Below are 17,500 nucleotides of genomic sequence, written 5' to 3'. Positions count from 1 at the left end.
AAAATGTCCTCAGAAGTTCAAACAATCCTCATAGAGAAGAGGAGAGTCGCACTGTGATGCAACTAGATGATGCATAACATAATCACAGCACGTGCTAATCATAATTTATAGTTATGTTTATTATTATTATCCAAAGAATAGATCATTTACTCAGCAAGGATGCATTCAGTTGATCTAAAGTGGCATTAAAGACATTTCGAATGTTGCAAAGGATTCAAATAAATGCTGTTCGTTTGAACATTCTATTCATCAAAGAATCCAGAGATTTAAAATGTATCACTGTTTTCAACTGACAAAAAGTATTTATGAGATACTAACTGATAATTATGAGAATCAAAGGCAAAACTTTTGACAAAGTGAATATTATGAGATAAAAAGTTGTAACTATAAGATACTAAGTCATAACTATGATATAAAAGTCATAGTTATCACAAAAAGTTGGAATTATGACAAAAATTCAAAATTATTACATTAAAAGTTGTAACTATGAGATACTAAGTCATAACTATGATATAAAAAGTCATGATTATGACAAAAACGTGAGATTAAGACAAAATATTATGAGATACTAACTGATAATTATGAGAATAAAAGCCAAAAATTTACAAAAAGTCACAATTATTACATAAAAAGTTGTAACTATAAGATACTAAGTCATAACTATAATATAAAAGTCATAATTATGACAAAAAGTTGAAATTATGAGTTAACTGAGATACTAGGTCATATAAAGTCATGATTATGACAAAAACTTGAGATTGATACAAAAACTTGTAATTCTGAGTCAATATTATGAGATAAAAAGTTGTACCTATAAGATACTACATCATAACTGATATAAAAGTCATAATTATGACAAAAAGTTTAAATTATAACCAAAAAGTTGACAAAAAGTAATTATGAGATACTAAGTGATAATTATGAGGATAAAAGCCAAAAATGGACAAAAAGTCAATATTATGAAATAAACAGTTGTAACTATAAGATACTAAAACATAACTATGATATAAGTCATAATTATGACAAAAAGTTTCAATTATGACAAAAAAACTTTGACACAAAAAGAAATTAAATGATTAAACTTGTGAAATTATGAGAATAAAAGCCAAAATGTCAATAATATGAGATAAAAAGTCACAACGATGAGATACTAAGTCATAATTATGACATACAAATTCAAGATATAATAATATAACAATATATTTTAAGATATTATGATATATCTTATCATATATCTTATCTCTTTTAGAAAACAGCTGATTTACATTACATTAATATTTCACTGTTTTTACTGTATTTTTGACCAAATAAAAGCAGCCTTGGTGAGCAGAAGAGACTCTTTCAGAAACCTCTAATGTAGAGCACTTCTATGGATATATATATATATATAATTATTATTATTAATAGTGAGTTCTGTGTTCATGTTGATGTTAAATGCTGTCTGTGTGATGTAGTGATGTTCATATTTCAGGGTTCGAGGAGGACAGACACACAGTCGCTCCCGTAATCTCGTTCTCATTGCATTAGCATGGCGCTGTCTCACACTGATGATGTCATCGCTGTGATAGATACACCTCGTCGCGACTCGCGGCGCTGCTCTGTCTGAGGGGGCGTGGCCTCGTTCCACTGAGACTTATGGGTAATGCGCTCCACGCCATAATCCAATTTCTCGGCATCAAAACGAGCGATTTTGTTCTTTGTTTCGGGTCATTTCTGTCACTTTAATCTAAAAATGCATCTGCTCCAGAAAACATCCAGTGATTTATAGAACGTGTTGAAGCTTAAAGTGAGTGTGTAACCACACACACACACACACACACACACACACACACCAGACATCAGACGGAGACACGGCGTATTTAAGAGTTACACTGCGCGAGTGTGTGTGTGTGTGTGTCCCGAGGCTATAATAACACACTCATGTAAATCACATCACACACACCTTCCTGTCACCTCTCATGTGTGGGTCACATAACACACTCCAGAGGTCAAAGGTTAAGCCTGATGGCCTCAGGCGAACAGGAAGACGCGCTGCTCTATATTAGACAGAGAGAGAGAAATACAGAGTTTTTCGGCTCCAGCAGGTGAAAATGAAAGTCACTTTTACTCATTTTCAATACTTAGTACTGGAGGTTTGAGCACATCCCTATTTTATACCTCAATATTTTGTCGATAACAACAATAATCTGATGATATTCAGCTTTATTTTTTAACTTTTCTGTTATTTGGCCCTTAAATTCTTTTCTTTTTTTGACCTGTAAAAGGGTATTTTTTCTAAGCTTATTAGATGTATGAATCATCTTTTATGTCACATTCTTACATGTAATCAATAAATTAGATTAGAAATTACGGTTTAAAAATAATATTTTGAATTCTGAAATTAACTATTTTAAAAATGATACTTTAACTATGATTTGAACAGGGCCAGTAGGTGTCAGCAAGTCACTAGCTGCGTTTCCATTACCCTTCAAATTGTGCAAATTGTAATTGCGAATTGATAAATACGCCCAATGGAAACGTGTCAATTTCGCAAAAACTCCCATTTATCGCATAAAAGTTTCCCGCTCGCATGAGGAGGTTTTTCAGGCAATTCGAAAAAGAAATATTTTGCAAAACTGCAATGGAAACAGTTTTTGCGCATGTACAGGTCACCTGACGTAGATGATGCGGTGTGATTGGACAGAATACGAGACAGAGCTCTTTATTAAACTCATATAAGACAAAAGAATTACAGGAATACTGGATTCTAAACCTCAAATAAATGCCACAATCAAGACCTCGAAGCAGATCTGAGGGAGAAACACCCAGAAACTCCTCATATGTGCCGCTCACAAGTGTAATAAGGGTCGTTCCTCACCATTAATGATTGGAAAACACACACACATCTCCTTCCATTAATAATAATGGCCAGTGCAGTGGCTGGGATATAGTACATAAACCTACTTTTTAGTTTTAGTTAGTTTTTAGTCTAGCTTAACATCGTTTTAGTTTGCATAACATCGGTTAAAGGAAATGCCGTCATTTCGCAATAGTTTTGAAGAAAAAAAAAAAAAAAAAAAAAAAAAAAAAAAACGCAAAAGTTTTGCGCAAATCTGTAATCGAAACGCGCCTACTGTCTTAATGAGTGAGTCGTTGAATCATTCACTCAACCGATTCATTCAAACGAACGATTCATTCACACGACCGATTCATTCACACGACCGATTCATTCATGAACGAAGCAAGCGACTGCCTTTATGAATAGATCATAGAATCAACTGGAATTGAACTAGAACATTGTGTACACATATTAACTTGTTTATTGAACTGTTGTATAAATCAATCTCACGTTTGCAATAGTGCTGATATTGCACGACAAAACTCATGTGATAATGTGTAACTATATCATATAGAAGTAAGACAAACTCATCAAACAGCATTTTTGCCCCATTTACTGAATTTCAGGCTCATTTTAACTGCAAAATAACAACTCCTCTACATCACACAGTGGAAGAGAGCGCTATCAAGGTTTACTTTTTTACCTGATAATAAACCTGAAAAAGTGCACTCTCTTATAATTATTTATAAAAAGTAAAGTTATATATTGTTGATTCTCTTACACTAGTATACACTGTAGGGCTGTTATACCAGTTAAAGGAAATCAGTATCAACAAAATCCATGTTATGAGATTAATGCTCCAATTAATGATTTTTTGAATATAGAAATATGAAATGTTGGGAAAAATTAAGTGATCCTATCATATATATAAAACTAAAACAGCCAGTAGGTGGCGGCAGGTCATAAGTGATCATAGGTCATAGAATCATTCACTCAACCGATTCATTCAAACCGGCTGATTCATTCAGGAAAGAAGCAAGTGTCCATTAACTTTATGAATGAGTCATTTTATCATTCACTCACCCGATTCAATCGGATACAGTGAATCATTCACGAAAGAAGCAAGTGTCCATTAACTTTATGAATGAGTCATTTTATCATTCACTCACCCGATTCATTTAGATACAGTGAATCATTCACGAAAGAAGCAAGTGTCCATTAACTTTATGAATGAGTCATTGAATCATTAACTCACCCGATTCAATCGGATACAGTGAATCATTCAAGAAAGAAGCAAGTGTCCATTGAGTCATTGAGTGATTCACTCACCCGATTCATTCAGATACAGTGAATCATTCATGAACGAAACAGCGCTGTGTTTTTTTGTTGACAAAATAGAGCAAAAACAGTCAAAATTGACAATGCTATGTCTAAACATTTGTCAGTTTACATATTTTATTGAACTGTTGTATTAAATGAATATCACATTTTGCAATCGTGCTGACATTCGGGAAACTAGCACTTTTGCAGGTGTGATATTGCTTATGAACAGAAAACACAAGAACTCATACAAGGGCAAGTCATATGTTGAGTTTTGGGGCATTTGTATTAATTTTGGTGGCATTTATGACCTTGCATGACGTTATTTTACATCAACGCCAGACTAGTTTGCTTGTTGTTAAGCTTAATGTTGGGCTGTCCCCCGAGTGAGATTTCCTTCTGAAACGTGTGTGTGTGTTCTCACCTGCGTCCAGCAGAATCCGTACGGTCCGCAGGTCATCGGCCAGAGCGGCGTAATGCAGAGCCGTACATCCACGGAAAGAAGCGCGACTGCTCAGACGATTACTGAACTCGTCCTCTCTGCTCACCAGCACTGACACACACACACACACACACACACACACACACACACACACACACACACACACACACACACACACACACACACACACACACACACAGAGTCGTGATCATCAGGTAATTCCAGTGCTGCTTTACTAAACATCAGAGATCATTAAAGGTGCAGTCTGTAAGATTGACAGCTAGTGGTGGAAACAGGTACTGCAGGCCAAATGATAAATATGGGAGATCGTGGTTTCCCCGCCTCCTCAGACTCGACGCTCACACGGGTTGCCAGTTTGAAAGCTCATGAAATCAGAATGTAAGTATTGTCTCTTCCAGGTCAAGTCTATATTTTTAAGCTTAAAAATGCAAATATACTCATGAAAGATGACAACAATAATTGATTTCAGACGTTTTACCGGCTCATCAAATCTTATTATGTGAAGAAAAAATGACAATAACACAGACGGTAATAAAACCAGATTCAGACACAAAGAACGTTTAATTGTGCAATTCATGTTACTAATTAATATAATCATTTATAAAAAAAATTGTTGCTGATTGTTAATTTCACAATTTTACACCCTTCAGTCTGACATATTATTTGAATTCACCTTTTTAGTTTAAAGAGCTCATGAAATCAGAATTCAGGAAAAGTCTATATTTTTATGATCATAATTGAATAGATGATCAATAATAATTGGTCATTTGCATAATTTCCATTACTAAGTAATATAATAATTTATTCAAATTTAAAATAAATGTTGCTGATTATTCATTTCCAATTTTTACGACATACAGTCGTTTTATTTAATAACATTTTTATTAATTAAAGAGCTCATGAAATCACATTGTGAGTCTCAAATATGCAAATACACTTATGAAAATTAGGGATGCACCATATAATACCATATGGTGGCACCATATAATCTGCCACCATATCGGTATCGGCCGATAATGATCATTTTTAATGTTGTCGTTATCGGCCTGATAAGAAAATCTGTCTGATATATTAAAGCCGATAAATATTGTATTATCTCCTTCAGCTGAGACTCTTCATGTTCAACATGATGGTTTTGAATTGCTTGAAATATGATTGAAATCACTTCAAAAAAGGAAAATACAGTGAAAGTGCAGCACAAATCTGTCATATCGGCCACATAACATCATAACGAGAACATTATAATTGTGTGTTTGGGCTTTTAATGGTGAGACTTTTGTTTTTGTAATCAGGCTCTCAAAAATGTTATAAAAATGTGGATTTAGATTTATCGGCCAATATATCGGTTATCGGCTTTCAAGTATAAAGAATTATCGGTACGGCCAAAATTTTCATATCGGTGCATCCCTAATAAAAATATATAACTATTTAGGGAAAACTGGCTCCAAAAATACTGATGAAATCATCCTGTACTCAAGGGTGTTCCACTTGTCCTGCCCAACTTCCTGTTTTAACAGGAAACTGATTTCATGGGATCTTTAAAGCTCCTCGTTTACTCCATCTGGGCTGTTTTTGTGTTATTATTTTCATCTGATCTGATCCGCACTGCAAAGCAAACCACTGAAACACAGAGTCACACACAGACCGAGAGTGCTCAACAGCGTTCTTAAAAAACAAGACAAACCGTTTAAATTAAGAACAAACGCATGTAAAACCTCTTGCATAAAGCGTGCAATTATTCCCCAGTGCGGACGCACACAGATAAATCATGAAGCAGCAACAGTGTGTTCTTCTGTCCGTGCACTGAAACATATTTTCTCTCTGGGCTGCTGTCAGGCGGGTCGTCACGAGTAACTAATGTCTGAGAGCCAGATAATCACAACTAAACCCAATAAACCGTCAGACGACCAGAGCCCAGCGATCCATCACACACACACACACACACACGCGGTCGCATGGAATATTCTCATATTACACTCACACACACACACTCACTCACTCACTCTCATTCATCATGGTGCTTCAGGGAAAGATGCTCCTTCAAGACCAAAAAACTGCCAACAAAACAAATGTGAGTAATATACATACAGCAGCCAGATATGACAAGCGTGAGCGCTGTGTGTGTGTGTGTGTGTGTGTGTGTGTGTGTGTGTGTGTGTGTGTGTGTGTGTGTGATGAAAAACACTTACAAATATCGTGCTGCTAAATAAATCGTGTGCCGATATGCAAACAGCACAAAATGAGTGCGTTAGAATTGATCTCTGTAATAACACACACTCCTTCTGTTTACATGTGTGTGTTTTATGAATAACAATGAAGATTATGATGATGACGGTGAAGCATCACATATTAATGTTGGTCGTCGTCTCACCCTCTAATGAGTGAACGCCCTTCTCTCGAGCCGTCTCGTACACGCTGTTGAAGTCATCGCCCAGGTTCGGATCGGCACCCGCCTCCAACAGGACCTTCACAACACTGACACACACACACACACACACACACACACACACACACACACACACACACACACACACACACACACACACACACACACACACACACACACACAATCATTAACAGTGTAATCTCAGTATATGAACACAGTGAACACAGAGACACACTGCACATGTTTAAGGTGATCTGATTTTAAAGCAGTGAATAATACTTTTCTGACTGTTTATCTAAATATGTTCATATTCATAACTTGAGTTTCTGACATACAGTGATGTAAACCTCTAGAGATCCGCTCAAGCTGCTTTTAGCCATCAGGCACAGAGAAAATATCAAACCTTTTACATATTTAAATTAGATCATTTCCAACACACATTTATGTTTAAAAAAATACATTTTGGGAACATTCACATGACAAACAGACAAACAGAGAGACATTCATTAATAATAATGAATAATAAAAACAGCACATCTGCACATTATTTTCATTAATATTCAATATTTAGAAAATTATTGCAGAAATTATTATTTATGATTATAGTTATGTATGTATATAATTATTTATTATATTGTTAATTATTATTTAGAACATTTCTGTATCACATTGTTTGAAAATATGATTGTTCGATATTTAGAAAATCAATGCATCACATTGTTTAAATAATGATTGTTCAATATTTAGATCATTATTTCATCACTTTATTTGAATAATTGATTTTTTCAATGTTAGATTTTTTTAATGACTTCAATATTTGAAGATGATTGCATCACTTGAGAATGATTGTTCAATGCATAGAAAATGATTGCATGACATTATCTGAATGATTTTTCAATATTTAGATAATTATTGCATCACATTTTAATGATTATTTAATACTTAGAAAATTATTATTTGAATATGCAAAAACTTGAATATTTAGCCACATTAATTGAATAATGAATGTTCAATAGTTTGATATTGATAATTATTGCGTCACAATTGATTAATACTATTGAATATTTTTAGAAAATGATCATGCAACAATATTTAAACAATAACAGTTGAATATTTAGAATATTATTACATCACCTTATTTGAATAATGAAAGTGTTTTACAATGAACATGAAAATTGAACGACAAGCATTCACACGCCATAGAGACACAAACTCTGCGGAGTGTGTATGAACGACGAGTCGGGACAGATTGGGTCGGGTCAAGTGTGTGTGTGTGTGTGTGTGTGTGTGTGAGGGAGGGCCACTGTTGTCATGGAGACGCTGCTGGCCCAAAACCATTCGGGTTCCAGAACACTTGAGTTAACGGAACACACACTCCCAAAGCAAACACGACCGTGACACACACATGACTTCACACACACACAAGCGTGATGCTTAAATCTGGACATGAAGGCACTGAAACTCCGAGATTCTGAAGCGTAGGATCTCAGGAGAAAGAGGCGCCGGACGACGTTCTCAGGGTCATGATGTTTATGCATGAGATGTGCTGTGTTTTAAGGGGAAAACCGGCCATATGTGCGAGACCAAAGAGTAGTGACCCTGAGCAAAGCACAAACACAAACACAACAGTGTGTGTCGAGTCCCCGGAAGAGTCCGACAGCACAGAGAGGGCTGGGATTCTGCACTGAGGAGTGGGTTGTTCTTCTGCTCCGTATTCTGAATAAAACTCTTTTATAAACTAAAAATAAACCTAATTCATTTACACACAGTTGAACAATCACAGTTACGACTGTTCTGACCCGAAAACCAAATTGGATATAAGAGACAGTTGTAAAATAGCTCATATGTTTATGTGGTAGTAAAACACTAAAGAAAACACACAAAAATATGTTTAAAACAGTTTTCATTAAAAGAAAGATGATTCACACGGTCAAAACACCACATGATGGGAGAACATACGGACACACACCTGCTTCTGTGAACCTGTGTTTACTAAACACACCTCAGGCTGGGCTGATCCTTCCGCTCACACACACACACACACACACACACACACACACACACACACACACACACACACACACACACACACACACACACACACACACACACAGCTGTCCAGGCCATATCTGTATCTGACAGGTGGTACGAGTAAAGGTCAAAGTTCACCTGTGTTTAAGTGTTAGTGAAGATACTTTACACAACTACATGGTTTAAACTAGTTAAACTAGCCAATCCACACAGTTAGTAACACTGGTTATTTACACAGCTACACAACTAAACTAACTCGGCATTATCTTTAAATATTTAACTATAATACGAGTACAATATTTATACTTTATACCATATAATATTTATACTAAATACTTAATTTTTGCAATTCCTATTACCATTTATCTGGCACAAAAGACAACGAGGATGTAAATTAGAGACTGATATACACTTAAGCGGATGATTTTACACTGAAGACGAGTAATACAACTAGAAAACACTCATTTATGGAATTGAATCGAAAAATAACCAGTGAACTGGGAATTATTTTAAATATTTAACTATAATAATAAAAATAATAATAAAAAAATTGCAATCCAATTAGTATTTTTCTATGACAAAACTTTGAGGATCTCAATTAGGGTGACGAGATAATCTTAAACAGATGATTTCACACTAAACAGCCTAATTTATACAACTGAACTGAAAATAACTACACTATATTGGGCGTAATCTTTAAATATTTCACTAATCAATTAATTTCTGCAATTCCAATCAGTGTTTATCTGGCCCAAAACAATCTTAATCAGGGTGACAGAATTAAACAAATAAATATATACTAAACATAATTAATACAATCAGAAAAGAATTTAAAGAACTGAATATAAACAACAAAAACTCAAATTAATTACCATTTTTAACAAGTTAATTTACAGCACATTTAGTTTGTACTGATTGAAATGATGATATTATCTGATAATTACCATTTCAATGTAGTTATTTTTCAATTCAGTTCCAGTTCTAGTTTCATTAATAGTGTTTAGAGTAACTTCATCTGTCAGATTCTGCCACACACCAGCATTCTAGTCAAACTAACTCGCCATTATCTTTAAATATTTAACTATAATACGAGTAAAATATTTATACTTTATTCCATATAATATTTATACTAGATACTTAATTTTTGCAATTCCTATTACCATTTATCTGGCACAAAACAACGAGGATGTAAATTAGACACAGATATACATGATTTTACACCGAAGACGAGTAATACAACTAGAAAACACTCATTTATAGAATTGAATCGAAAAATAACAAAATTGGTCTAAAACATACACTTTTTGAGTGTCTATACTTTACTTGAGTATTATTCTTTCTGGAAACTTGTTACTTTGACTTCACTACATTTGAAAGACAAATATCGTACATTTCTGAGAGTAGTAACGTCAGTCAGGGCATGATTATCTTCATCTCTAAAACAAGATTTTTAATTTTTTTTGTGAATATCAGTATTCACTCTTCTAGGGTCACGTGTCGTGAAGTTCAGCGATTTCCCATCGTTTTATTTGAACACTAATCAACTGGTGGCAAAAATGATGAAGACAGATCCTCGGCACATCCATGCTCTTTCTGTTTGGCTGTTTGTTAAAGCAGTTTTGCTGTTACTCAGATATGGTTGTGTTACTGGGATTTTTATAGACCACTTGATTCAGTTGTGCATGAATGGACACACATAGATGTGCACTTCTTTTGTTTGGGTGGTAGGAGTGTTAAAGGGGACACTTTCTCCGTGTGTAAGTGCTATAATAGGGTCTCCGGTGCTTCTACCATCACAGAAAACGTGAAAAGTGAAACCCAGTAACTGTGTTTAGGCGAGTCTTTCTCTACAAGCATGACATCAAATAAGACGATCAGATTTCGCTCTCCTTCTGACGTATGAAGAGGATCTTATTGTAATATTACCGGCCCTTAATCTGCACTATATTGAAGAAAAATGGGATATAACTCGATATTCGATATGCGATACGATAATGCTTAAACTGTGTAAAATAAACTTAAATTATCTTTAAAATATCTTTAAAATTATATAACCAACATGTGTTTCACATTCTTTCTGTGACGAGAAAACATCCCTGCAGCTTCTGCCAGTGAACATCAGTGTTTTACTGTAGTATAAGAAGTGTTATTTAACATCAGTGTAAACCTCGGGGTTCAGGGGTTCAGGTTATCCTACATTAGGGTTATTAAACATCAGTGTAAACCTCGGGGTTCAGGGGTTCAGGTTATCCTACATTAGGGTTATTATAACATCAGTGTAAACCTCGGGGTTCAGGGGTTCAGGTTATCCTACATTAGGGTTATTAAACATCAGTGTAAACCTCGGGGTTCAGGGGTTCAGGTTATCCTACATTAGGGTTATTATAACATCAGTGTAAACCTCGGGGTTCAGGGGTTCAGGTTATCCTACATTAGGGTTATTAAACATCAGTGTAAACCTCGGGGTTCAGGTTATCCTACATTAGGGTTATTAAACATCAGTGTAAACCTCGGGGTTCAGGGGTTCAGGTTATCCTACATTAGGGTTATTAAACATCAGTGTAAACCTCGGGGTTCAGGGGTTCAGGTTATCCTACATTAGGGTTATTTAACATCAGTGTAAACCTCGGGGTTCAGGGGTTCAGGTTATCTTACATTAGGGTTATTAAACATCAGTGTAAACCACAGGGTTCAGGGGTTCAGGTTATCCTACATTAGGGTTATTATAACATCAGTGTAAACCTCGGGGTTCAGGGGTTCAGGTTATCCTACATTAGGGTTATTAAACATCAGTGTAAACCTCGGGGTTCAGGGGTTCAGGTTATCCTACATTAGGGTTATTATAACATCAGTGTAAACCTCGGGGTTCAGGGGTTCGGGTTATCCTACATTAGGGTTATTAAACATCAGTGTAAACCTCGGGGTTCAGGTTATCCTACATTAGGGTTATTAAACATCAGTGTAAACCTCGGGGTTCAGGGGTTCAGGTTATCCTACATTAGGGTTATAATAATATCAGTGTAAACCTCGGGGTTCAGGGGTTCAGGTTATCCTACATTAGGGTTATAATAATATCAGTGTAAACCTCGGGGTTCAGGGGTTCAGGTTATCCTACATTAGGGTTATAATAATATCAGTGTAAACCTCGGGGTTCAAGGTTTCGGGTTATCCTACATTAGGGTTATAATAATATCAGTGTAAACCTCGGGGTTCAGGGGTTCAGGTTATCCTACATTAGGGTTATAATAATATCAGTGTAAACCTCGGGGTTCAGGGTTTCGGGTTATCCTACATTAGGGTTATTAAACATCAGTGTAAACCTCGGGGTTCAGGTTATCCTACATTAGGGTTATTTAACATCAGTGTAAACCTCGGGGTTCAGGGGTTCAGGTTATCCTACATTAGGGTTATTATAACATCAGTGTAAACCTCGGGGTTCGGGGGTTCAGGTTATCCTACATTAGGGTTATTATAACATCAGTGTAAACCTCGGGGTTCAGGGGTTCGGGTTATCCTACATTAGGGTTATTATAACATCAGTGTAAACCTTGGGGTTCAGGGGTTCAGGTTATCCTACATTAGGGTTATTATAACATCAGTGTAAACCTCGGGGTTCGGGGGTTCAGGTTATCCTACATTAGGGTTATTTAACAACACAAACTGAATAATCAAATGTAAAAAATAAAAACTGCTTAGTTTTCACTGTATGAATTAAATACATCCTGATTCTTATTAAAGCTACAAAAGTTATTCAGCAGAGAGCAGCGAGTGATTTTCTCTTTGTCTTTTGTTCATGACTCATGACTCGATTATAACTCCACAACAACTACAGAAATGTCTCCACTAACATTCAGAAACTCTTCCTGAGTCTCTCCGTAAGGCTGCACTCGCTACTGGTTATTCTGGGATTCTGGATGAGTGAGATTGGCCTGTTTTGTTATTGCCGGAGTTTCTGAAGCTCATGTAAAGACTCCACCCACTTCTGAACAGAGGCGGAGCTTAAGCTCATTTGCATTTAAAGGGAAACACACAAAAATGGGCAACTGTCACAAGCTATAATAAATGATCTGGGGGGAATTTATGGGAAATAATATGTCACCTTTAAATATATAAAAAAAATTAAGATTATTATGGCTGTCTTTTTTTGGCAATTCAGTTGTTTAATTTCTATTTGTTTTATAACATTCTAAAAGCTCTTAATTCTACAGATACTTTAAACTGGTCAGTGTATTCACTAGGTTGCTTCAGAGGCATAAGGTACGGTAAGTATTACAAACAACACTGCAATAATAAAGCAATGCATTGACGTTTACTTTTGATACTTAACATGGTAAATGGACTGCATTTATATAGCGCTTTCACAGACCTATGGCCACCAAAGCCTTTTACATATAGCCTCACATTCACCTATTCACTCACTCATTCATACACCGACTTAACTACTTTTAAAAACAAGTACTTCTGTACTTCTTAGGGGTGTAACAATATATTCTGTCACAATATATCGCAATACAAAAATGCAACAATATGTATCGTGGATAGTTCACCCCCCAAAAAAATTATTGTGCGAGAAAAAAAATTCAGGTTTTAGAGTTTTAGTGTCAGAACTACATTAAACTACTATATATAATGTTGAATATAATGTATAATAATGCAATGGGGGAATATTTGTGGGTCCTGATAATGCCAAATGTCTGATGTTACCAGTAAAAAGTGGCCGACATTATATTAAATATATCTAGTCAGTGACAGCAAGCATATTCATCTACAATAACTCAGTATTTTCATCTTCAGAATCATGAATATTGTTATTCTGGCGTCTCTATTGTCCAGTGCTTTGGGTTCCAGCACCAAGTCCAAGTCTATTCATTTACACACACAATGTCATATCCAATTTAGCAATTTAATCAACAGTAAATCTTTTGCTAAGCTTTTATCATTATGTCTTGGAGTAAATCGTTCTTTATGACTTTTACTTGTACCGGAGTAATATTTGACCAGGAGTATCTGAACTTTCACTCAAGTAAGGAGGTTGTGTGCTTTATCCACCTCTTCTTGACAGATGTGCTCAACTTAGTAACGTCACTACTTCCAGGTCTCTACAAGAGAACATTTATCCTAATCGAGTGGTAAATCATTACAATATGCTGCAATGATATGAATATGTTTGTTTCATGAAAAAAGCATGCCCTGTTCCCACTCACTCCAGAATAATCCCAGCACATTCCCACCATGACTGGCTCTTCTCAGGCCCTAAATGAGGGATAATCCCCCTCTCCAGAAGCCCTCGCTCCCTCACTTCTGCTCTCTTTATCCTCGAGTGAGCTTCGTGTCGCTGGATCGGAACGGTCAACACGGGTTCCTCTTCAGTGCGGGTCATTGTCCACGTGAATGGACAGATCTGGGTGGTGGCCGTCGCTGGGTTAAGAGTGCAAACAGTCTCACACACATCAAAGCTCAGCAAACATCTCAGTCTGAAGCATATCCTTCTCGCTTTTAAAAGAGAAACAGTCTCAGACTTTGATCCCGGTCCGAGCGTCTGTCCCGCCACCAAATACTCGACAACACACGTGCAGATCACAAATTACATGAACGTTAAAACGTAGAATCCGACTATATTATCAGCCAGCTCTAATCCGCTAAACGCGACTCGAAGGACTGAAGGTATTATAATATAATGCTGTTATAATTAAATGCATTCGGATCTAAAATCACAGACAATCTGGGATTTAAACCTGGAAGTTCTAGGATTCTGAAAAGTTTAAAACAAAGTTTTGCAGATTCTATATGTAAGATTCTTTGTGGTTTCCTTCAATTATGCCAATTCTTATTTAATTAAGTTTTAAGTTAATATATTTATAGTAAAATTACTAATTAAAAAACTAATTTGGACTGCTAAATAGCCACATGTCTAACCAAGCTGTGTTCCAAATTTGAAGTTGATATAGCAAAGATTTCGCCGTTTCCTTTGTAACGCATTGGCCAATTTCTAAATGTGACCCTAGACCACAAAACCAGTCACATGGATACATTTTTTTAAATTGAGATGTATACATCATCCTATAGCTGAATACATAAGCTTAACATTGATGTGTGGTTTGTTAGGATAATATTTGGCCGAGATACAACTATTGAACATCTGGAATCTGAGGGTGCATAAAAATCGAAACATTGAGAAAATCGTCTTAAAAGTTGTTCATATGTTGGGGATTGTCCTGCATTCACTCACACACATACATGTTTTATATATTTACGGTCGGATATTTACAAAATATATTCATGGAACATGATCTTTACTTAATATCCTAATGATTTTTGGCATAAAAGAAAAATTGATAATTTTGACCCATATAATGTATAGTTGGCTATTGCCACAGAGATACCCGTGCGACTCGAGACTGGTGACGTGATCCAGGGTCACAAATGGTTTTCACAGGATGAATTTTGAGCGTTTCAAATGACACGATTACAGTCCTAAAGGACATCATTACATATTTCAGATATAGACACACTTTGTTCAGCCTCCACTAATGAAATGATGATATAAAACAAGTGTCTTAAAGTCCCCCTGTGGTGTAAATCCAGCTTTTAATGTTGTTTATGTGTCTATGTGGTGTTTTTAATATGTTTTAAGACAAACCATGTGTAGATTCATAAGTCGACAGCATTGCTGAGTATTTCCTCCTTATAAACTGCAGTGAACCAAAGACAGTCTCAAACACACGCTTTGAAATCGCTGGTGTTTCTGACGTCACAAACTACCTTGTAACCAATCAGATCAACGTGTGATCGTCAACCAGTGGATCTCTGAGCTGAGGGAGTGAGTGGAGGCGGGGCTCATTTGCATATTCATAGAACCGCGCATACTAAATGAGGAAAGGGTGTCGAGTTACATTCAAGATATTTTAAGCCATGAAGATTTTTTTTCAAGGAAAAAACATTTAAATATGTAATTTTGGTGATCAAAGATGAGTTTTAAGGGATAAAATGATTAACTACAGGGGGATTTAAATAAGATAGTCATCCCGAGAACCGCTAGACTAACCAAAATGTCATTTATCATGCGACTCTTTGTACAATCGATCAGAACCTCAAGATGCTTTTTCTAACATCATTTCTCTCACATCACAATGATCTTCAGGTTTGGCTCAACACACACCAAACACAGACGGTTTGCAATTCCAACTCTGAATTAAAATGTCGTACTGATAATAGAATTTGAGATGAAAAAGTATTAAAAAACACACACAGAAGTGTCCTCAGATTGGTGGACCTCAAGAGTTTAAAGAGACGTTCTGTGACGTTTATCACCATTCAAAAACTCCAAGGCAAAATATTATAAAAGAAATGCAGGAATAGAACAATATAATTATTGTAAGTTGGGAAATAAATGTTTCTGGTGTACATTCACCATCACTGAAGAAGAGTTTAAACAGATCTGATCTCCTGAACACTTTACCAGCCCGACACGCTGAGATTATATCAGCTCAGTCCTGTGAGCGCACTAAACCTTTACTAGGACCTCACACAACTACACCACATCTCAGATATACAGCTGGACAGTTGACTAGGAGAATTATGTCCAACATCTGGACAGAAACAGAGAAAGAGACCGTCTGAATGACATCTACATTACATTTCAGTCATAGAAAAGAACAAACAGTGGCGCTTGTTTAACCATCTGGTGCTCTTTGGTCTTTTTCAACCGAAAATATAGATTTATTTTAAATTTGTGTCATCAGAATGGTACGAAACTTGGTAAAGGTTTTGGCACTTGCTATGTGAACACACGGTGAGAAACTCACCTGGTGGAAAATGTTGGTACTGCGCCCAGACAAAATCTCACTGGAAGCTCTTTTTTTTTGAGATATCAACATTAAATTTGGAGCACAACTTGTTCAGATTTATGGCTTTGATTTTCCTCAGTTTTAGAGTGAAACATGTTATGGAATTTTGTTTTGTTTTTTTATAATAATTTTTCACTTCTTTAAAAAGAGACCAAACTTCAGTCTGTCATTCAAGATTTACCAGTTTAAGTTGGAAATTTAATTTCCAGGTCTATGTTGAAAAAGTCAATATATGGATTATAACTTCTACATAATTTAGCACCATAAAATCCAATAAAAATACAAAATATTAAATAAAAACATTATCGAGCAAAAATATAATACAATAATTTCACTGAAAATAAAAAGATCTGTCATTTTTGAGCAGCTTGAGCAAATTTACTGTAGCGCTGCACATTTTTTTTTATTCAAAATATATATATTACAAAATAATTTTGACTGTAAAATTGCTATAAAATCAAAGCTGTGTGTCTAACCAACTTTGTAGTTGATATCACAAAAATTGTAATTGCTTCAATGGTAAAAGTGTCCAATTTAAAATGGTTTTGACAGGATGAAATGTGAGTGTTTCAGCTTTCGAATGACACCTAATTTATGATGAAGTGTGTGAAAAAACTGCCCAATGATAATAACTC

General features: G+C 35.6%; 1 protein-coding gene across 2 annotated transcripts in view; it reads right to left on the bottom strand.

The window, feature by feature from the left end:
• The window catches only part of clpb (ClpB family mitochondrial disaggregase), a 44,097-nt gene that overhangs the window by 20,727 nt on the left and 5,870 nt on the right, over nucleotides 1-17,500 (bottom strand). For both annotated transcript variants that reach the window (XM_082180031.1, XM_082180030.1), the window contains exons 4-5: nucleotides 6,973-7,076; nucleotides 4,563-4,691 (exon numbers count right to left, since the gene is read on the bottom strand). In XM_082180031.1, the coding sequence (XP_082036157.1) occupies nucleotides 4,563-4,691; nucleotides 6,973-7,076 (233 nt within the window). The remainder of the gene's footprint in view (nucleotides 1-4,562; nucleotides 4,692-6,972; nucleotides 7,077-17,500) is intronic.

The sequence above is a fragment of the Leuciscus leuciscus genome, assembly GCF_965113295.1.
Source record: "Leuciscus leuciscus genome assembly, chromosome: 9".
NCBI classification, from domain to species: domain Eukaryota; kingdom Metazoa; phylum Chordata; class Actinopteri; order Cypriniformes; family Leuciscidae; genus Leuciscus; species Leuciscus leuciscus.
Note: the sequence above shows the minus strand (reverse complement) of the source record. Positions and strands in the feature narration are given on the sequence as shown.